The 23,128-nt window shown below is 41.4% G+C and overlaps 1 protein-coding gene and 1 long non-coding RNA gene across 23 annotated transcripts in view; one reads left to right on the top strand and one right to left on the bottom strand.

The window, feature by feature from the left end:
- The window catches only part of C14H8orf48 (chromosome 14 C8orf48 homolog), a 97,690-nt gene that overhangs the window by 18,206 nt on the left and 56,356 nt on the right, over positions 1–23,128 (top strand). For 19 of the 22 annotated variants that reach the window (XR_005107433.1, XR_005107436.1, XR_005107437.1 and 16 more), the window contains one exon: positions 7,590–7,664. The exons of 2 other annotated variants lie outside the window; for them this stretch is intronic. Coding sequence is in view for 1 of the 20 variants with exons in the window: in XM_037407762.1 (XP_037263659.1) it covers positions 7,590–7,648 (59 nt within the window). In the remaining 19 variants the exon portion in view is untranslated. Of the gene's footprint in view, positions 1–7,589; positions 7,918–23,128 lie in introns of those variants that run through there. One more of the 22 variants, XM_037407762.1, reaches the window with a different exon arrangement.
- LOC119157176 lies at positions 351–13,032 on the bottom strand. Its single transcript, XR_005107440.1, has 2 exons — positions 12,777–13,032; positions 351–2,467 (listed from the first exon to the last, which is right to left on the bottom strand). It is a non-coding gene; the product is annotated as an uncharacterized LOC119157176 (long non-coding RNA).

Here is a 23,128-nt window from a genome sequence, read left to right as displayed (position 1 = left end):
GCTAACTCTTACTTTTTCCTCCACAACTGATTCTGAAAGTCTTTGCCTGCACTGACAGCAGCATCGTCCATATGGGGGGTAGCTGGGAAATGAGGGGGAGTGTGTACCTTCTGTCAGTAAGGTACTAGGTTCTTTCTTTCAAATTACCTGTAGAATTGATCAGGGTACCTTTTAAAAAACAAAACCCAAACCAAACATTTTCCAGCTTCTGGGCATGGATATTCATTGCTTATTTATTCATTTATTTTGTAATAAAATAGTACTGTTTGTTCTCACATTAACTAGTGTGTATGATCCATAAATACTTTTTTAAAATATATCTGTAGTGTGTAACAGAATCCTTTAGAATATTCTGTGAAAATTAATAATTTTAGTTGATAGCACTTTAAGAACATTTACATCTTTCATATTGACATTTTTAAATAGAACATATTTTTTCCTACAGAAGTAAGTTTACAGCATCATCACAGTAGTATAGCTTGTTTAAAAATACATACAGCATTAATGGTAATTGCAAGCAAGCTATATACTTGAGCAGGGTTTTTGTTTGTGATTTTACACGTTTTCTACTCTTTAAAACAGTTACGTATATTAATATTACATCCATCACTTTGTTAGAAAATATTACTTATATGCTACTCACAATAGATCTGTCATTTTTCTGTAACATAATATTACAGGCTATGAAAATAGAAACACACCATTGTATGGTTGGTTTAAAAATAATTACAAGCCGGATTAAAAAAGTGCGTTAGGCTTGCTCTTCCCTTGGTACCTTAGGTTCCGCTAATGTTGGATGTCCTTAATCCACTTAGGGTTGGAATGCCACTAGCACCTCTCGGCACTGAACCTTACGTGAAAGCCATGCTGACTTACCCCCTGCTAACAAACCTGGGGCTTGGTCCCCCATGCTCTCTGGGTGGAACTGTTGCTGAAAACCATGACGAGTTCTTCAGCTACAGTCTTTCCAGGGCCATTCTGTTACTGCTGAGTATCTGTGAATCTGATTAAGACTCCAATTAGATTTCTTTCAAAATCTTCAACCAGATGATTAGATCGGTGCAAGGTAACACCACTGATTTTTATCAGCTGTGTTGGTTTGCATTAACAAAAGTCTGACCTCTTGCCTTGCATGGGCCAGTGGATTTTTGAAAGAGTGCGAGCAACAGAGTTAAATTTTTACTGTTTTAGTAACACGATAGGAGTAAAAATACATGATTGCGTTGGTTTGACTATGCACAAGTAAGACTAAATATATAAATATATATATGTGTAATAAAGCTGTAGGAAATCTCCAAACTGCTAACAACTCTTATAAATGAGATAAAACAAGGATATATTTGCTTGGAAATTTCATAGTTGCCATTCTTTTATTATTTTCATTTTCATGTAATGCAAGAGTATTTCATGGTGGATCTTTTTTTTTTTTTTTATGAAACAAGTCCAGGTGTGCTTTGAAAAATGCTCTTTTCCTGGTCTTTCTGATACTCCTCTTGTGCTTTCTGCAGTTTTTTACTTCTCAGTTTCCACTTGTGAAAACAGTAGGTTACTAGGGATGTCATTATCAAAGAGAAGATAATAACCAGCACTATTATCAGTGCAATAGTGGATGAGAGGGACCCCTCAAGCTGCTTAGTTTCAGTGTTTCTTGTTGTGTTTAGTTTAGCAAAGTTTTCATAGTCTGTTGAGGCCAAAAGTGCCGGTACTGGAACTTCTTTAAACTTGGGCCTCATTGGGACTCAGTAGGTGTTCTCACTCAGTCAAAATTTCTGAAGCAGCAAGGACTAGGATTCCCTTGTCACCTGTGTCATTCGTAAGACTGTTTTCTCCTCAGGTTCTCCAGGCATAGATGAGGCTCAGAAGCTTTATTTGTTTGTGAAGCCAGCGAGCGTAGGAATAAGAGTGTGTGTCATAAAGTTTTTACAGCACAGGTCGTCTATATCCGAAGTTGTGTAAGTCAGAAATGTGTGTACGCTGTTGTCATCTTTATCAAGGGGCAGGGGAAAGCTGCTTAGCTGGCTGCCAGTTTGTGATTCTTTGTTTTCTTGAAGAGATAATTGAAGAAAATCGAATCAATTTTCCAGTAACATTGTGGTGGCAGGGCTTATCCTCAGGCTTTAAAGAAAAACAAGTACTGCAGCAAGCGTAGTTTATATCTTATGATTTTTTTCAGTGAGAAGGTTTTTTTTTTCTTCCCCTAAATATTCCCAAAAGAGAATGAAATCAAAGGCATATTTTTTTACTGAGGGGCAGGCTTGGTTTTGCGAACATCATAGGCATTAACAAAATCAGCTACAAAACAGCAGCTCTCATGTTAACGAAGGGTTTTTATTTTCCTCTCTTCTTTGATATTTGCTCTCAAACTTGGCTTGTCTGGAGAGGATTTTGATTTGGGGTTTTTGTCCTCGTTAACTGGAGTTTAGGAGATGTCCTCACTGATTGCAAATCTCGAATCTGGAAAAATGACCTGGGTGAGAAATGACACAGGATTATTTAAAAGGTGAGCTCCCCTAAAGGCAGTGAGCTGTAATCTAGAATTTAAAAACCTTACTTTTTCATAATTCTGATAGAATTGCAAATACGTTTAAGTCATTTGGCTTTGATACATGCTGTGTGTGACATCCTAAAAAATGTACTCATCTGAGCAGTTCTGAAGTTAAGAGCTGGTCTGGAGAAGGTGAAGAGCTGGTCTGCCCTCATACTTCTCTCCCCTATTCCAAATCTCATCTTGGAGTTCAATCTGATGAGGAACAAGTCTGGTCTGGTGTTACTGGTTTCTGCTTCCACTCAGGACAGTGGGATTTGGCCCCAGGATGTTTTACTTTGAGGATCTGTAAGCACTTTCAGAGCTATTTATTTCAAATAACAGATTGCTCCAAACCCCCTCCACCCTACTCCCAAATGCTTTGAGGCCATAATTAGGTTTCGGAGATCTTGCAGCATAACTTTGTTTGGAGATGCTCTGTTTGATAGGATGCAATTGCAATTCATCCTCTTTGTAGAAATCTATGGTTCATCCCACTCAACTTAGCAGAGAACTGAGGGTCTCTCTTACTAATTAACAGCACGTTCTTGTTTGTAATAAAGACTGTTTACTATAGATTAGCATTCTGTTGATGTTAAAAGATGTAAATGAGCAGTTCTTGCCAGTTTGGAACAATATGTTCACATAGTCAAAAATAAATGTTTATTTTAAAGAAAGTTTAAAAGCCAGATTTTACTGTAGTTTAGGACAAAAAAAAAATATGCGTGTTTGTAAAGCTGATTGAAAGTTCATTTCACATAAGGGAACAAGTGCAACATACCGCATCTTTGATGAATGTCTGCATGTTGTACTACTGGCAAGTCGTATATCAGGAGGTTATGACAATAGAATATTTTAGTGCCACTTGGCTATGTATTCAACATCTTTCTCAAGTAGCCTAAAGAAAGAAACTGCAATAAAAGGACTTAAACTGAGAAATGCCCTTTTGATTTATGGAGTAGCTAAGTGTCTACCACCCACGTGAAAGTCCAGGAGGGTAGAATGCCTCAGCACTAATGAAAATCAGATCTTGTCATACTTGCCTGAACCTGCATCTCATCTCATATGTATCCACAGCTATCAGATTCCTATGGGGAATATAAAATATATAAAATCATTAGGCATCTGGTATTGTACGGTACTGTTCCAGGGTGGTGAGTGGATGTTATTTGTAACTCTTATTTCACCATCAGTTCAGGTATGTGTATTTCCAAAAATACAAACAGGAATGCTTTTAAGATCTTATGTCTGCAAAGTACTGTTGTGCTTCAGCTGCATTTTGGGAGAAGGAGACTACTTTTATGGACAAATCCCAGCCCTTTAAAACAATGTCTGAGGATTCTGTTCTTTGCTCTGCTGGAGACTCCTGAGCGACTATAACCAAACCACCCAGTGTCTGTGGGTGATGTGGCAATGCTACCACCACTGTCTAGTCTGCCTTGCTTTGAAGATTCTTGAGGGCAAAGAATGCTTCTTCCTGTTGTTTGTGGATGAATTGGTGAACCAAGTTGGCAAGCAAAGGGTGCAGGGTGATGTAGATGAGAGAAACCTCAAAAACTGCAAAACACGGCTGAAGGGGGCCTGCCTCAAGTGTCTGCACAGAAATAAGTGCCAAGAAGGCAGCTTTATGGGAGAAGCTCTTGCTTTTTCCTAGGAATCAACATGACCAGGTGTCTGTCTGCAGTGCCTGTACACTAACATACGGAGTGTGGAGAAAAAACAGTAGGAGGGACTAGAGGGCTTCAGAAGTTGCAAGATGATGGGCTCACTGGGATCACAGACACCACCAGAGTGCTGCCATGGAAGCTCAGGAGAGCAGACCTTGGCCTCTTCCGGGACTTGCTTGGAAGATTCTAACACAGACACTCTTGGGGAGAAGAGCGGTCCAGGACATCTGGCTGATTTCTGAGGATTACCTACCAAAACCTCAGGAACGGTCCATCCCAATGTGCAGGAAATTTGGTGATGGTGGCCGGCAGTCTGCATGGGTGAACAGGGAGCTCCTGACAAAACTCAGACGTGAAAAGGAAGCATGTAGGAGGTAGAACCTGTCATCTGTGAGGAATAGAGTGACACTGTTGGAGCATGCAGGGATGGCGGTATGAAAGTTGAAGCCCATTGGGAGATGAGTCTTGCAAGGAACAAATGCAAGAGGAAGGGCTTCTCTAGGTATACCTGCAGCAAAGGAAAGGCTAGGGCAAATGTGGACCTGAATGGGGCAGGAAATGTGTTGACCAAGGACATGAAAAAGACCAAAGTGCTCGATACCTTTTTCACTTCAGTCTTTACTGGTCAGATGTGCTCTCAGCAATCCCAGCCCTCGTAAGACCAGTAGAAAAGTGTGGCACAGTGAGTACTTGCCCTTGATATGAGAGTATAGAGTTAGGGAATGCTTAAAGATACTACCGAACATTTACAAACCCATGGGAGCTGTTGGGTTACACCCAGGAAATGCTGAGGGGGCTGGACAGTGTCATTGCAAGGCCATTCTCAGTAAGTTTTTAAAGGTCATGGTGACCTGTGGGATGCTTCAGAGGACTGGAAGCAAGTAAATTTCAGTCCTGCCTTCAAGAAGGGCAAGGAGGAGGATCTGGGGAAGTACAGGCTGATCAGCATCACTTCAGTCCCTTGGGAAGGTAACAGCAAACCCTCCCAGAAACCATTTCCAAACATATTAAGGACAAGAAGGTAATTGGGTGTAGTCAGCATGGATATATGAGAGGGGAAAATAACCTTGACCAACCTGGTAGCCTTCTGCAATGAAGTGATTAGCCTGGTGGATGAAGGAGAGTGGGGGCTGTTGTCTATCTTGAATTTGGAGAGGCTTTTTGCACTGTCAGTAAGACTGTTTCATAGACAAACTGATGAAATATGGACCAGATAGATGGATAGTGAAGTGGGTTTAAAACTGGTGGAGCTGCTGATCTCAAAGGGTTGAGATCTGCACAAAGCCTACTTGGGGGCAAGTCAGTGGTGGCGTTACCCTGGGGGTTAATACTGGGGTCAGTGCTGTTCAATATTGTTACTGATGACTTAGATGATGAGATAGAGTGTGCGCACAGCGGGTGTGCAAATAATACAAAACTAGGAGTGGTGGCTGATTGTAGAGGAGTGAAGGCAGTGGGTTGGTTAACACTGATAACATGCAGCTGTGGCCTTGCCTCAGGCAGCGGGTTGATTGACGTGGATGATGTGCAGCTGTAGCTTGTTCCTGCTAAATGGTTAAATAGCCCTGAGGAGTGTGGGAGAGGGGGGTGGATGGAGGAGGAGCAGGGTGGTCTGGCCTCTGGAGGAAGGAGAAGCAGTATGGACAGTAGAATCTGACCGACAGTAAAAGCCTTGTTGCAGCTTGCTAGTGCTGTGACAGTTGGTGCCCCGTGTGAGGCTGCCTGATTTGGACTCCAACTCCAACAACTGAACTATGACAGCCGATAAACCAGGCAGTTGTGCTGCCATTCAGAGGAGCCTCAACAGGCTGGAGGAGTGGACAGAGAGGAACCTCATGAAGTTCAGTAAGGGGAAATACAAAGACCTGTCCCTGCAGAGGAACAGCCTGATGCACAAGTACATGCTGGGGGCCAACTGGCTGGAAAGCAGTTTTGCAGAAAAGGACATGGGAGCACTGGCGGACACCAAGCTGAATGTGAGCCAGCACTGGGCTCTTGTAAAGTCCAATGGCATCCTCGCCTGTGCTACAGCGTTGTCAGCAAGTTGAGGGAAGTGATTATTCACCTCTACTCAGCACTGATGAGACCACAGTAGTAATAGAGGTAAATGTCTTGGCATCAGCTCGTATTGCAACGTCCTACTGAGATTTCAGTTTTTGAGAAAGAGTTGGACCTCTAGGACTCTGCTTAGATTTCACTAAGACTGTTCAGGTCATCTGTAATCATTGTGTTGAGTACACGCATGTACTCAACACAAAAGCACTGGTTTAGAGTTGAGTCAGGTTTCACGTGCTGAAGTTTCAATGTCAACACACTCTCATGAGGAAACTTTCCATTAAAAAAACCCAAAACATTCTTCATTGTCCATACTCTAATTTAATTCAAACAGTAGAGAATAAATTATTCTTGCATTGTTTTGTTGGTTTTGTGTGAGTCATAAGTCTTCAGTGTATTTTTATCTGAGCATTATGAACATGTCAACTAGTATCTCAAGACTGTGCACATTTAATTCTCATTAACATTTAATAAAATATATTAGAAAGGTTTAGGTATTTAAAAAAATAGTTTGATTATTTTTTTTAATATATTTTCTTTCCCCCTGGAAATGCTGGTTTGTTGGAAGAAACTTTTCATGAAAGGATGTTAGAATATTTGTAAGCCAAACACATTTCTAAAACTTTTAATGAAATAGTAGTATTTTACTTTGATATTTACATAAGTATAGGCTATTGATGTAGTGCATGTGCTTGCCTAGGGATGGACTGTGCTGTCATGGCTCATGTTTTCATCTCTTACTGTTTTAGCAAGCTAATGTTTAAAGTAAAGTACAACTCTGTATGAGATGGGGGAGACAAAATCTGCTCCTTATTTTGTAATATACTTAAGATAGGTATTGTCTCTCCTTTTGTTGTTCAAGCTTGACCTCTGTCCCTCTACTTAGAGTACTCCAACAAAGTAGTGACAAGCATGTTTTTGAGCTTTAGTGTAGTTTTTGTGGGCAGAAAGTAAGAGCAGGTTGGATACAATTTATAGGAGAGGAACAAAAAATCAGTCTTTCAAATATTAATTCAGATTATTGGCATCTGTCAAATACTGAATTACTGAAAAGAAATAAGAATGTTGATCAACAGATTTCTGGGCTCATTGAGACTCCTGCCTCTTAGAGGCAAGTTTTACCCTTACAATTTGGTAGTGACTTGGTAATAACGACATTATCAGTGTTCAATTAGAAAAAGTAATGGCAATTTGCATTGAATCCTAAAAAAAAAAAAAAAAAAAAAAAAGTCAAATTGCTAGGTGGGAGACAAGACTTTTATGAAGTTTTAATTGGCTCTGGTTTGTGGGATATTTATTTATTCATTTTTAGGATAACTCTGTTTCCTGATTCTGTGTTTTAGTCAAAGGAAGAAGCAAGTTTGGTGGATGTCTGAAATCTTCAGCTTTCTTGGAAGGATAAAGGCCAGACATTATATGTGAGCTACTGCAGTTTTATTGTTTTAATAGGAAACTGATTGTGTGTACCTGACCCTTAAGCTAACTGAAACTTCTTTGACTTTGACATTAAGAATGGTTGATAAGGACATATAAACAGCAGCAAGTGACAGAAATGTATAGTATTGTTCTTAAATGAACACAAAAACGTCTTTCCAAAGTAAAGACAACTGATCTGAAACTATAAACCTGCTCCTTGTGAATTAATATGAAGAATCTTTGTTTTCTATCTTAGTGCCTGTGTCTCGTGCACTCATTCATACGTACACTGTCCATTTTCAGATGTTGAATTACTTACAGTGTTTATATAATCTTAAATATATATTGGCTTTTTAATATAGTTTCAGGCTTTCTTTCTGCCTTCAGCTTGCCTGTACATTTCCCTGATGCCTTTCAAATTGTCTCTTCTATTTTTATTGCATTATGGAAGAATGTGGCTCCTTTCTCTAAATTTGCATCTTTTTGATGTAAAAACATTTGTATGAAATGTATCCGTAATGTTGTAAACCTGATATATGTAAATGAATCTTTTCTCCTCCTCCAGAGCTAGTGTAGCAAGACATCTACTAATACACTTGTACACAAATTTGCAGATGAAAGCCACAGTGGGAGTGGGAGCAAATGAAAGCGGGGACAAGGAGGAGGGAGGGAAGGAAGGAAGGAAGGGGGGAAGGAGAGAAGGCAGAAAAGGCTTCAGAAAGCACGTAGTGAGATGTTCTAGCCTTGCTACTAGTTTTTTACTGCATCTTCTATAAACTCATGTGTAAGGGCAAAGGGCTAGATTTTAGGAGTATTTTAAATATGTATGTAAGACCACCCTTGCCATTTTCGAAACCTGTGTACATCTGTCTTTATTTTTGGATGCTTAAAATGCTTTTGGAAATCTTAAGGTTTCAAGTTTACAAAGTGATCAGCTTTCAGCTGAGAGCCAGCTAGGCTTCCTCTTCCCTGTAGGTTCTGTGTGCTTTAGGTTAGGCTTATGGCCTTAAGTGATAGACTTTGTCGTTACAGAATGACACGCTAGGTATGTTTAGTGTCACTGGGTTTGTAGGTGTTAAACACCATAGACTTATCTGGGAAGTCTTAAAATCAAATTATGCCTTTGTCATCCATATTGTTAATCTAAAAACAAAATAGAAAAAAAATATCTCTATTAGATTTTTTACATGTAGTCATCCTTAGGAACTTAATTTTCATAAAACCCTTCTGATTACATCCAGTGATATAACTGGCAACTTAGATAAAGATACAAGATAAAGTCAATTAATCTTTTAATTAAGTGCATAAAATTCTAGCCCTAGTCTCAGAATGCATTATGCTATTTTTATCTTAGTGAGCAAGAAAACTCTGCTTTTAAGCAGTTGTTTGGTCTATTCTGTCTTCATTATACCTAAGGTTTTCTTCCGCCTTATGCAAGAGGAAAAGACTGCAAGTTTTGGAAGCACTTGTAATAACTCCTTACAGCATTGGTTAGATCTGTAAGCCAACAGAAAGTTCAATCTTATTTCTATAAAAAGATCTAGTGGCATCCAGACTCTCCTTAGAGCTGCAAGAGGCTCGGATATATCTGAGGGGCAATTTGTGTATGACAAAAGCAAGTAATTATAGAGCAGAACCTGATCCCGTCTTACCTCTGCATTGAAAGATGCTGAGCAGAACAGCTTCCGTGGATTCAGATGGAAGTTGCAGGCTGTACGACTGCTCAGGACATCTGCTTTTATGTTCCGGAAGAACTCGTGTGGGCAGGTGTCTGTGCTTAGCATGGACCATAAATGTAATGTACTGTTTTCCTGGGCATTTAGTTTATAGAGAACCCATATGGAACTTAGGTTTTTAAGGTTTTAATTTTAATGAAGTAATCCCTGAAGTACAGAGCAACAATTGGAGCAACAGATCTGTATTGTTGTGGATTTACACTCTCTGAAATTTATATTAATCCCACTGATTCTATTGGTGACTTCTCATGATAGTATAACATATTAATTTAGTATAACTATGATTTGATAAACACCAGCAGCTTTTTAGGTGTGATTACAGCCTCCCTGTAACTGCATGTTTTGGCAGATAACTGTCTTTTGTCTGTGCAAAGTCCAAACCCTGATAGTAGTTGCTGGTGCCTGTTACCAGGAACAAACTACACATAAGTCATGTTACAGACTGAACGCTTGACAAATTCCCTCCTTAAGCCAGTGCTACTAAAATGTACCTGTGATACATATTTTAGCCTTCTTCTGCCTTGTCTTTCCAGTGGTATGGGGAAAGCCTATCGTCCTGATCAGTGAAATCCTTCTATGACATTTTTAGGGTAGCTTTGAAACTGTATATTAAATGCTCCCCATAGGTGTGCTGACTGAGGCTTAGGCATACGGTAATAAAACATGGTAGGAAGAGATACTGAGTCCTGTTCCTTTTACGTGCGCATATTTGGGGAAGGGTTTGGATTTTTTTCCCCTTTCCTTTTAAACTTGGAAAACAGTGCTGTATCAAAGTGCTGTTCTCTGAAGAGTTGAACAGATCTGTTCATTATGTTTACTTTGAAATAGGCTTCACTGCATTTTAAAAACCACGTTGAGATTGGTTTTCTCAAAACAGCACATACTATTCCTCTTTTTGGAAGATGGGTTTTCCTGATAAGCCATTCTTTCCTTTTCTTACTAAAGGAACAGTCTTATATCATCAGCTAAAATATATACCCCATAAAATATGGATTCTTTCTTCTCTTTGGAATTGGCTTTCATGGTTAACTTTTTTGCTTATTTAGTTCATATTCATTTCTTTTGCACAACATTCTATGCAGTTCTTCCCCCACCATTCAAAATCAGGGGCAATTACATCCTGCAATTACAGAGGGCAGCTTGTGGATTTTTTCATTAGTCCATATTTTAGATGTTATTCTCTGAAAACTCAAATCCCGGAGTGCAAACAATTCCCTAGCCACACTGATACATAAACTTGCTCAGCGATTTTTTTTTATTTTTTTTTTCCATTTGCCTGTTTCTAGAATCAGTTTGTCCTGATGCTCACGTTACGTGTTTTTTGGAGTCAGAACAAGTACTTACCAGTCCAGGTACAAGTGCATGTTTAATTGTTCCCTTGAGTTAAAGGATAAACAACTGAAAGCTGTTTAGAGCTGAATTCAAATTAACAAAACCAAAACCTATGAACCTTAATGAAATAAGATCTTAAGACAATCAGTGGCCTTTTCATTAAATTCTCATTTTCTTTGCAGGTGAAGGAGGGTTCTGATTCTGGCTAATTGGCTGTGAAAGGGAGATGAACAAATGAGATCTGCTTTTGTATCCCCCTCCCTTTTTTAATCTCTTCTCCTTTTTTTCACCTTTCCCCCTGCTAGCAAGAAAAGTAATTATGGATGGGACACTTTACAGCCCTTCTCTTGGATCTAAAATCTGCCAAGATTGAAACTCCTGCAGGGATAACATTTTTTTTTTTAAATGTGCCAAAGAGCAAAAGATGTTTGAACGCTCAAGTATTCATCCAACTCATTGAAAAAGAAAACTCTTCTCATTCTAGCCAGTGTGCCTGTTACAGTCTAGGACTACAGTATATTTAATACTCAGGGAATTTCACCTTTAAATTTGTGCAACAAAAAGAGTAAGTTAAAGGATGGGAGAGAGCAGGGGGCTGAGGGGGGAAGTGATGAATGTCGTTTTAGATGCAGCTACTTTGTGTCTGTATGTTTCTGAAATAAGGCTACGTTACTTTTCCCACAGCATGGGCTGGGGCCAGTCTCTGTGCAATTTGAGAGTTCCTAAGCAAGCAGAAAGCACCCTTCCTTCCTCCTCTCCCAGTCTTAAAGCCCAGGGAGCTTGTCTCTGGGGTGGGCTGAACTGGTGTGCAGTAAGCTGGTCCCAGTACTGAGGCTAAGAGAGTAGGCACGGGGAAAGAAGGGAATAAAGACTTTCTTTAGGCATTCAGTGCTTACTGGTCAGCGTTGATTTTTCCCTTCAGCTCCAAAACACATTCCAACAGGAAAAGTTATGTCAAATGCATTTGAGATGAGGGAACATGTTAGAGATCAGTGAGTGATGTGGCAGGTGCCTGTGCACTGCTTTAGCCATGGGTGGCAGGGGCTGCAGGGCACGTCACCGTCCCCTCTTTGTGGTTTGGGGGGTTTAGCCCTCGTGCAGAGGTAGCAATGCAGGGCTTATATGCATGTGGAGAAGCAGGTGCATGATGAGTGGGAAAGGGTGGGGGGTCCCTGGGCCCCAGTGAGGATGGAGGGAAAGATGCACGTTGTGTGAGAGGAGGAGGCTGTGTTTATAGGGGAGTTCAGTGCACCTTTGTGCTGTGAGGGAGGATGTTGGATACATCTTTTGTGCACCGTGGGTGCGTGGCAGGTGTATGCATGGAAAGCTGCTGGTACGCAGGGGAAGATGGTCAAGCCTCTGACTAGAGCTGGCTCACCCCGGGGGGGGCCACGAGTGGCCCTGGGCCGGGTCGGGGGGCAGCAGAGTGGGTGGTGCAGCCCTGGATGCTGCTGTGCTCCGTGCTGTGCCGTGCCAGTCCCGCATGCTGGTACCGCGCTGCCCGCTGTGGTGCCGTGCCATGCCAGCCTGCGTGCTGGTGCCGCGCTGTGCCAGCCTTGCCTGCCAGGTGCCAACTCTGCGCGCCGGCTATCGCCGTGCCGTGCCAGCCCTGCACGCCGGCTGCTGCGATGCCCGTGCCGTGCCAGCCCCGCGTGCTGGCCGCTCACCCTGCCCTGGTGCCCGGCCTGGGGGGCTGTGGGGGGCTGGGGCGGGACGCAGCGGGAGCTGCCCTCCGAGCTGTGCCCGCCGAGGCACCCGCCTGCCCGGCCGGCCGAGCGCACGTCTGCAGCAGGCAGTTCTGACGCCTGGGCTTACTGCTGCTGCGCTTTGCGCCCCGCGCCAGGAAAATGAGCTTTGTTGGGAAATCAGCTCATTAGGTAGATTCTCTCTGAAAGGGGCACACGTGCCCTTTGCATAATGGGGAAGGAGAGGAGGCTTTCGACTGTGTCCGTTTAAAAAACTGCAACCGCTGCCCCCTCCCTCCTCCACTTTGTAACGAGCCTCCGGTTCCGCACAAAGGATTCATCATAGCCATGCAGCACTCACCTTCTCCGGCCACATCTTCCTCGGCTCGCTGGGCTACTTTCAAAAGGGGAGAGTGATCGGGGGGTGGCGAGGCTGGGAGCTTGTGCTGAAGCCTGACCATGGAGGTAGCCCGAGACCTTGCTAACTGGCCAGTCTGGTCCCCCCTTGGTCTTTAAAACCGAGAGGCAGATAGTGCTGAACAGGCGGGTTATTTGTGCTGCAGATGCAGGGAGGGCGGAATAGCTCCACACACCCGCTACCTCAGCAGCACTCACTGATCCCAGCCAAATTTTTCAACTTTATTTAGGGGGAAGAATAGATCACATGGGGAGCTTCACCAAACTGGGAGGAGCGTGTTAGTGCAGAATCAGGTCACTAACATAAAAACCCAGGAGTTAGTCACAGACACCAAGATTAATAGTGTTAGCATAATCGAGGCATAAAAAGCAGCCTAAGACAAAGACAAGAGATGCTTATGGGAATTAGATGCTTCTGTTTTCTTCCCTTATCTGTGTCATTAAGCAGGGAAATTTCTTGCTTCTTTTATCAGGTGAGTTTTCCTAACTGAGTAAGAAATAGAGTAGATGTAAAAGAAATGTATTCAGCTTCTAAGTGCTTTTGAGCACATTCTTCTTGGCTGGCAATCTAGCATTTGCACAAGCTTTAATTTATTTTTTTTTTTTTCATTTCTGAAATAATGTCTGTCTCTGTCCTGCTGCGTGGTATTGATTCAGTCCCAGAGAAATAGATGCTACAGACCCATTACAAAATACACATATGCCTGCATAAAACAGTCTGGGTTGGATAGTTGCCGCGCTCTTAGTCGCCTCTCTTGCTCAGACAAAGGCAAGCAGGCTGCTGGCTGATCCCTTATTGTCCCAGTGGTTGAGAAATCATTGTGGAATTAAGTTTCTACAGCACCTTCTCTGCCTGTCATTCATTAATAGATGGCAAGGCTCCCAATAGGACCATCAGTAATACAAAAGCTGTCCCTGAGTGCTGAAGAGCTGATTGCTGCTAGGACCGCAGCATGATTCTTATTTTAATCATCATTTTAATATCTTTATTCAATCAACTGCACATTCCAAAAAACCTGTGATGGATTTTGGTTATTTAGAGGCCAAAACTCAAATGTGGATGCCTAAATGTGGGTACCTAAATACATACATATCTTGCGAAGAAGTGGGTCTGACTTTTATAGGTGCTAAGCAACTGTTCTTCTGCATTTCCATCTGCTTTTAAGTCACATCCCACCCTCTGCCACCTTCCTCATGTCCACACTTTAAAAAAGAAATTAGCTTTGAAAAGTAGGCTATCTTGTTCCTTTGCTTACAGAAGCATCCTGCCCGAAAGAAGCTCTGTCCTAAAATTTGATACCAGATGAAGAGGAAATTAGTGACCAGGTGAATTGCCACAACAAAGCCGAGAGGCCTGGTGTATCCAGTTTGTGTAAAACTACAGGAGAGCTTTTCTGCTGCGCACCCAAAAATTACTCAAACAGTCATCAAACAAGTTGCACCTGCCTACAGAGTGACTATCCTTCCTTCAGTTTTCAGAAAAATTAACCAGCTTTGGCAGTTAAAGGCTATAACAGTCAAAATGTTGATTCTTGGCAACTTCTTAATGAAGTTGAATATCTAATGAATTAGATATTATATCAATCAGGATATCACATCAAGAAAAGCAATCTTCACGTTAGTGTAGATCAAAATATGTAACTGAATCCTTTGGTGTGCAGTGCCGTTCTCTGCCATGTTACCTGTGCAGTATAACTTTTTGCTTCTTGTTTTCATTTCCCCAGCCTGGGGTGCAGGGGGGTAACCTGTGCCTATTCCAGACTCCCTGCTTCCTGCGGGTCTCTTACAGGAATCCAGGGAGTGCAGCTGCTTACTCTGGAGGGGAGAAGAATTGCAATTGCAATTGGTTCTTTTATAGGGCAAATCAATGGAGTGGAGAAAAAGCACTTTACATCTTTACTACAATACAGGCATGCTGCAAACACAGTTAGAACCTGTCCTGTGCTTTAAACTTGGAAATTTCTCAGCTGGATTTTATTACCTAGAGACTGACCTTTATGTATAACTTCCATTTCAAATGTGCAGAGGCCCGATTTTGACAGAGATGCCATCCATTCCTCTGTTGATAGAGTTTGAGATATTTTCTTTGGTTTTATTTTTTTAATAATTTCCCTGTATTACCGGCATGCAATGGGAGATAACAAGCCTAACAAAGGCTTTTACCGGTCTGGTTAGCCCTTATTTGTATTTTCATCCCCAAGTTCTTCTTTTCTTACTGACTGAACTTTTCTGTCTTATGCGTTTCATAAAACTTCCTTTTATATTTCTTTTTATACACAGCTTCTTACTGAAGTGTCTTATGTCAACTGAAAAAGCTATATATAATATGCGTGTATACATACATATTTATATATATGCATACATATACATATGCAAAGACCTGGGGATACAAATTTCTACCAGTTTGTATTAGTGCAAGGGTAGTTTTTCCTCCATTTTTATTTATATTTAACTCTCCCCAACATTTTGCCTATGAACTCATAAGTAAAGCAGTAATGGATGTCTGAAAATGTTCTTATTTTTATGCTACATTGAATCTTTTTTTCAAATACTTGGTTCTTAATCCAGTATGACTAATACACTAAAATTTCTCTCGCTATCAGATTTGCCACTTCCTGAATCTTCTCTCTTTCAAGGCTCATAACTGGTCAAAAACTGTATCAGTCCGTTGGGGATTATGACTATGTCGGAGGACACAGTGTTGACCAGCTACAGGAGCAGTTGTGGTGTAGCCCTGCCTCTTCCAGGAAAACTGAGGCTTCTCAGAAAATCAGTTGATACCACGGTTAAGCCCACAGATCCAATGCTTATGTGCTTATGATCTCTTGACAATGCATGCTAATTGAAGTTCAGGGGAGCCGTTAGAAGGACCACAGTATGTTCTGACAGCAACTGAAGGGCTAGAAGAAAAATGAATGTTTGTAACTCCTGAAGTTCTTCAAGCTTTGAAAAATGACCTAAAGTTTCTCTCCCAGTCTGCAGTGAAATGTTCCTTATTCATTGTTGCAAAATTCTGTGATGTCCCAGTCAGATTACTGACATTGCTATTGCTGCTTCTATTTTAAATGTTATAATTAGTAGTTTTTCACGCTTCCAGCTTGTCCTTTCTCTCAGAAATTTAAACTACAAAGACTGATGAATTAAAGCACATCAGATACCACTGTAATGTACGTATGTGATACAAGGAGATTACTCCCAAGGTAATGTTTTCTCCTCTTCTGCCTTCAATGCCTACATTGTTGTCAAGGTGCTATTCTCATTATGTAGAGATTGAAACAAGTCCATTACGTGTAATGGGTCACCATTTCACCTTGGCACAGTGAGAAGGGAATATGGCTTTCCTTATTTAGAACGGAGCATGCATGCATTAAAAAAAGAATTATTAAAAGCAAAGTTTCTCATCAAAGCCAGGCCATCAAAATCCTCTTTGATAAAGTTATAAATATTGACTGCAGGGGAAGAGCAAAATTTATAGCCAAACTTAATGAAATGAAATCACATTATGCAAAAAGTTTCAGTACTTGTGTGTTGTTCTCCTCTTCAGTCCTAACCAGAAGGTTTGATTTTATTAGGAGAGACAAAATTTACTTAATAAAAAAAAATCAGTTTAACAGTCTATTCCTGGATGAGTACATAATGTAAAAATGGCTTACCCTAGTACTGCTGCTACATCTATCAGTATCACTAATTTTAATTGAATGCAGCCTGATCATAAAATGTGGAATGAGTTTTGAGATTTCAGAGGCATTGTTGGTGGGTATTATTGGACTGTTCCACTAGCATTGTACATGGGTAGCTATGAAATGGCTCCTGGAGAAGACTGACAGTTCCTGAATTCTTTATTCCAGAAAGAAGGCAGGCAGGAGGGGGTATGGTAGGAGTATATGAAATACATAAAACTGAGGAAGTAAGTCAGAAATTCCTAATTAATCTCTGCCATTTTTTGAGAAGAAGGAGAAATTCAGTGAAATTGAAAGGCATTACAGATAATGTTAACGAAGGAAATGCTTCTGTACATAGCACAGTATTCTCCTGTAGAATTCTCTTCTGCCAAGTGTGCACTGAGGCTGAAAGCCCTGAAGGATTTCTGTACAGGTGTCAGTGTTCATGTGGGAATGAGAGCATCCGTAATTATAAGCAGTGTGTTTTTATTGTGGCCTGTGGTTGTAAGACACACGCTGCTTAGCACATGTAAGAAGGAAATTCCCTTTTGGGCAGATTTCCTGTATTCATTTTTCTCTTTAAGTGTAAAAGCATTTTTAAAAGCATCTGGAACTGACCAGTGTCAGAATCCAGGGCTACATAGATAACATGTTTGATCTTATATAGTGACTTTTGTGTTCTTACCATGAAACAGTTCTGGTTTCAGATCTGCTAGGTGAGGAATAAACTCTGGTTCAGCAATAGCAATATTAATCTAGATTTTTCCACTGCAGTCAACTCCTCCTGTGTGTATCTCTGTACATTTTTAGTCCTAGCACTAGTGGCCCGAGAGGCAATGTGTTTCTTTTGCCAGATCAAAAATCTCCTCAAAACGGCTTAAATCAAATAATGAACATTCTGGAAACATGAAAAGATAGTAAAAGCATTCTAATGCGTGTAGGATAGGTATATCTTACTTTACACTGCTGTATTGGAAAGGTCGGAACTGTTAAAGACATGTTCTTTGGAATGACCCCGAGTAATCCCAGAACAGATCTCTTGTCATTTCTTGGGTTTTCTTTTGTTGCCTCTCTTGCCTCATGTCGAACTAGTTAACTTTCAACACCAGTCGTGTCTCTGGACAGTTTCTCATTCATGAAACACATGCCTACTCCTGTAAGTGGACTTCCACGTGCTGTACATACCCTCCTGTGTTTTGTGTCTGAAGCTTTTTCTTCCAACCTCTGATTTTCTTTTAAAATGGAAATAAAGCAGCTTTTGGAGCTTAAGAAGGCCCTGTTCAACAGTTGGCAGACCTAAGGTTAACAGTCTTTCGTTTTCTTTCGATAGGGAAATAGCAGCAGCTGCCTCCCTTCCTGCAGAGATTCCCGGGAAGCCCAGCCTGGAGGCTTTGGAGCTGGACTCTTGCAGAGAGAGCTGCTTTCTGGGATGGGACTGCCAGAAAAGGGAATAAACTGGTTGCTATGAACTCCACTTTTCCATCCTTTTATCTTGCTTCTACCGTCACATCAATACATTAGGACACAGAACAGGGTTAACTTTTTGGCTTCTTTTAGGCAGGAGAAGCTTTTAAAATCACAGCCAGACTCCATGCAAGGTGCGACGTGCTGATGGGCACACGGTGCTTTAGTGGTTGTGCTGATTGCACTGGCCTGAGAGGAGCCCAGGTTGAAGAAGGTGCAAAGAGGGCTGAAAACACCTTAATTCTCATAGGTTTCTGAAGAGCAGCTGTGTGTTTTCTAGTCACTTGCATCAGTTCTTTTGAAGCCTGAACTAGCTGTTCCTGCTAGATGCTTCTGCTCGCAGTGATCTGTGCGCCACCTTCCCAGGCCATTCTCTCTTCTTGTGCTTCAGGGATAGTCTGCAGCCAGAAACCCTGTGTTTTCTGCTTTCCTGTGCATCCATCTCTGCTCTCTTTTTCCGTGCCAAAAGATTTGTATACCTCCTCTTCTCCCTTAACTCTCATTCCCAGTAACTCAGTGTCCCTTATTCTTCTGTGCCACACCATGGACTTCCATGTGCCCTGTGCTGTACCCTGCTGCTTTCCTGATTTCTGCCAGAGGTGATACGGTTCTGTGCATTGATGCCTGGATGCAGAAGTACAAACAGAAAACCATCATCCATTTGAGCGCAAGACCTTACATCACTTGACCAATTATCATCAGTTAGCTCTTCCGTTCCTGAGGTTTCCTTAAGCTTTTTTGCTTAAGCTCTGTTTCTCAGTTGCAGTTGTTTGGTGACAATGTGCTGAACGTGTAACACCATGTCAGCTGGGTATGTCTCAGGGGTTTTTAGTCTTTCCCTTTAAGGTATTAGTGCTTCTAGTCCTGAAGTGTGGAACTAAAACCTGCTGGTGTGATGAACTTTGTCACCATTAGTAGTTTTTTTCCCCCCTCTTTATTAAAATTTACCCAAGTTTGGCCAAGTTATAAGTGAGTTGTTCACAGAAGTTCACATTAGTCTTTGAGGATAAGCATGCAAGTCTCCTACAAATCATGGCAGAGTCTCCTTCAGAGGGCAGATGAAGGGAAAACCTGAATTTAGGAATTGAGGAATCTTACCTCTGGGCAGTTTCAGGAATCTCAGGAAACCAGTGAACCTGCTTTAGCAGGGGGGTTGGACTAGATGATCTCCAGAGGTCCCTTCCAACGCTCACCATTCTGTGATTCTGTAATTGTTTTAAACTAGCTTTTCCAGAGCGTTGCGGATAGCCAACCCTAAGCCCAAGCACCTGCAGATTTTGTCACCACCGACCATGCAGCAGCCTGGATCAAAAGAGGTCTTAGAGGACTTGTAACTCTGGACTTTGGCAGGCTGAGTTGTACTTGGAGGTGAGGTGAGGGTAGCCCAGAACAGAAACTGGGGATGAAGAGACAGTGCATTCGGTTAAGCACTTTATAAAGGGTGATTAGGGTGGGGAGCCAGTACATACAGGGAAAGTGGAAAAGATGTGCTTTTAGGGAATGTGCTTCTCTAGGATGGGGGAGGAACTGGTTGGGGACAATCTAGGAGGAAGGCAGCTGTGTCCAGGAGCTAATATGGGAGCAGCTGCAGAGACTGGAACAGGAATGTGGATACTGATAGTGTCTGGTGAGGAAAACGGGAAAATAGGATGAAGAATCAGATGTGAAGACAGGAGTGGAGCAGAGACAGTTTGGCAGTGATGGAAAAGAAGGGGACCCGAAGGAAACAGGCAGTGGGCTCTGAACACATGCCTCTCCACAGCCTGGCATGGAACCAGAGACCCCTTGCCGTTCCTCACCTTCCAGCTAAAACAAGTGAGGATCACTGACAAAGAGTCTCATCCCTTCTTGCACTGCTCCACATAAAGCTACCAGTTTAGTGATAAACTGGAAGCCTGGCAGGTTGTGTTACGAAAAAGTCTTGGACTTTCCTACACAGCTTCAATGGTTGCAGAAGTTTGGAAATACATACCAAACAACGATTTAAAGTGCAGGAAGAAAGGAAGTGGTCTCACCAGGGCAGTTGACATACAAGAGTATGTTTGACATTGATTTTGATGGAAGGAGAGTAGTGAGTCCCCTTATCCTGGTGCTTGTCCCTCTCTTCCCTTCGTCTTTCTGGTCTGGCACTTGAATCTTTTGGGTCTGTGGATCTGGGTGCATTTGCAGTGCTTGTTCTGTTGATAGCCACATTACTGGGTCTCATTGTTAACCCAGCTAAATGCAGCCTTGGAAAACTTTATTTAATTTCTGCCTTTACTACTGAGATTCTAGTGCCAAGTTACTGCAAATAAAACCTTTTCTGAAGTGTTCATTAACTGGATGTTCCTCATTTTCTGGATACTTAGTTTGAGGCAGTATCTGATCTGCAGCAGCACCATATACTTAGAGCTGCAGCTGGACCTGAGTTTTTAGCATTTAAAGCACCCTATAATGCTGAGCAGTCTAGAAAAAGCATTCTCTCATTTTCTAAATTGTATATCCCAAATTAACGAATACTTTTACCACACAGAAACTTTCTAATATTTTTTTACAGTCAGTCTAGTTAAAATGGAAGTGTTGGGACAATAAGTTCATCAAAAATGTATTAGCAATGTAAACCTTAGAAAAGCTATGAATAAATTAATCATGTGTGCTCAGAGTAGAGTCTGAGTTTGGTGAAGTGGGTTAAACTAAGCAGAGATGAAAAGGTCTTGTTCTGCAATCAGGGAATTGTTCAGCTGTTTCTGAGTAACCCCCTGTGGAGGCAAGCCATCAGAAACGGGCTGCACACTAAACAACAAGAAAACAAATATTGAATAGCTGCTTGCTAATTGAGAATCATCCACCCTCTGCTCTGAACAAGGCAAGGGTCCTGCAGAAAAAGTAATATGTGATCATGTAATTGAAGGTGGTAGCACACTGCATAACAACAGATTCAAATTAAGATTGCATAGGCGATCTTAATTCTGGAAGTTCTTAATTTTTGAATATTTGACTTAGCATTTTCAATAATGTTCTTTTAACTTGGAATATTGTGTGTAGTATATATAAACGTTGTTTTTAAATAAATCTGGTTTGTCTCCAAGTCATGTCATTTTCACACTGCCTGCTGTCACCGTTTCTGAAGGAGAAGCAGCTGGTGTGCTAAAAGAAGTTATGGACTTTGAAATCCTGCAAGGTTAGGAACTGAGTGGTTGGAGGCAGATATTTACACAAATGTCATCTTTTTTGGCCTGCTAGATTCCTCCCACTGTTTTCCTCACTGTATTTTATGGAGCAAAGTGTAAACATTTGCTTTGAGGTGTTTTGTGGCTCTAGTCTGTGGGTGATCCTAACAGTAGCTTGATGGGGTTCCATGGTTGTGGTTTCTCAGTGGCTTCTCAATCCGGTATTCTCACTTCATAAATAGAAAGTTGGGGTTCTTCATAATTGCCAGCTGCAAGCTCAGCGTGGGATCTAAGAGTCAAACCGGGCTCTGCTGGCTCAAACGTTACCAGCAGGAGAGAGGCTGTGATCAGAATTTGGTTAACTGCTCTGTTCATGTTTGGGCCAGAACAGAATCCAGCTCGCACTCTGATAACTGTGTAGGCTCTGCCATGCTAAATAAAGACAAAATTCCAAAAATGGGTGTCAATTAGGTGAGCAGGTGCACGTTTGACTATAGGGGACAAGTCTAGTAAATAGGAACTTGTGGGTTTTACTTACTTTCAAATGAATGAGATTTTAGAGCGTGTCTTTAGTTAAGGAAATTGTAATCTTTAATTCTGTTTCTTTTATTCATAGTTAACATAGAATGTAAATGAAAACTGATTAATTTCTCTTAATCTCATAATCTTGACACAAAAGAAAGAGCAATATGTTTAACTCTTTGAGAAAGACCATTAGATATAATACTGCAGTAAGACATACAAGGCAATGACTAGCGGCTTAGTTTTTTTAATGAATCTCCTATTTAATCATGGGTGATTGGTAGTCAAAGAGCTCGTCTAAGGTTGCTCCTGACAGTGGAATACAAGTTGATCAGGAGCGGGAAGAGCCAGGAGGAGTGTTTTGCCCAGTACACAGCTCTGTCTCTGTAGCTAAATTTGTTGGGTTGAAGGTTTATCTTCCGCTAGGATGACAACGTATCTTGGAAACATAACCAGCTTTAGACCAGTCAAGATTTTGGTGATACTGCTGAGACAATCTGAACTGGAATGGGATGAGAACTGAGTCATTGTTACACAACTTGGTCTATTATGTGTAACAAATACTACATACATACACTTTTTAAGGTGTTCTTTGAGCAGTGTGGGATGTTTCCTGCGGTTCTGCCAAAGTGAATCTCTTGCCTTTGGAACGGGGATTCTGGAAGTCAACACTTGATTGCTGCAGAAGACTCAGTGCTCAATTCATGCCCAGGGACAGGAATCATAGCTGGAGGAAAGAGAAATATGACCAGAGAGATGAGCTTTGGAAACTCACAGATTGGATGTGCTACCTTGTTATGATATATGTGCATATATATCAAAAAGAAAGTGACTTTCTTAGGAAGAGATGTTACCCTGTGCTGTGTCTCATTTCAGTAGGTATTTAAAAGAAACTGTTGTGCGTGTTTTAAGTTAGCAAGAAAGGCTCTGGTTCTGTCAGTAGCATTCCATCACGGTAGTTTTTAACAATATTTTCCCCGGTTTGCCTTATTTCTAGGCACAAAGTGGAGTTAGTGTTGAATTTGGCTACCATAGAAGAGGTATTGGCTTAGGGCTCCAAACAGGACTTTAGAAACAGACGTAAAGTACACGCTGAGATCATACTGCTCTTTTATCAGGTTCTGTTAGCAGTGCTGTGTTTGTACTCAAGGTCATTTAAGCCACAATATAACCTTACGCCACATTTCTGTGGATAATTTTTTAAGACAAGGGGTGCATTTTCATCCCCCACTCGTGTGAGTCATCAGGTGTATTGCAAATTCGCTCTCTTAATCAAAAACCTCTTTGCTATAAGAGGGTGCTATAAGGAGACTGTTATAGTTTCTTTGCTCTATCCAGCCTCTTTTTTTCATGAAATGTGATTTTCTCTGAGCCCTTCTGAAATTGGATTTCCATTGGCCAATGACTTCAGAAGTTACTATCAGTGGGACAGTTCTAGATGGACATGCATGGACGACCACCAACAGGACTGCAAATACAAAATGTTTGGACTAAGCCTG

This window comes from Falco rusticolus, chromosome 14 (genome assembly GCF_015220075.1).
Source record: "Falco rusticolus isolate bFalRus1 chromosome 14, bFalRus1.pri, whole genome shotgun sequence".
In the NCBI taxonomy this organism is placed as follows: domain Eukaryota; kingdom Metazoa; phylum Chordata; class Aves; order Falconiformes; family Falconidae; genus Falco; species Falco rusticolus.
Note: the sequence above shows the minus strand (reverse complement) of the source record. Positions and strands in the feature narration are given on the sequence as shown.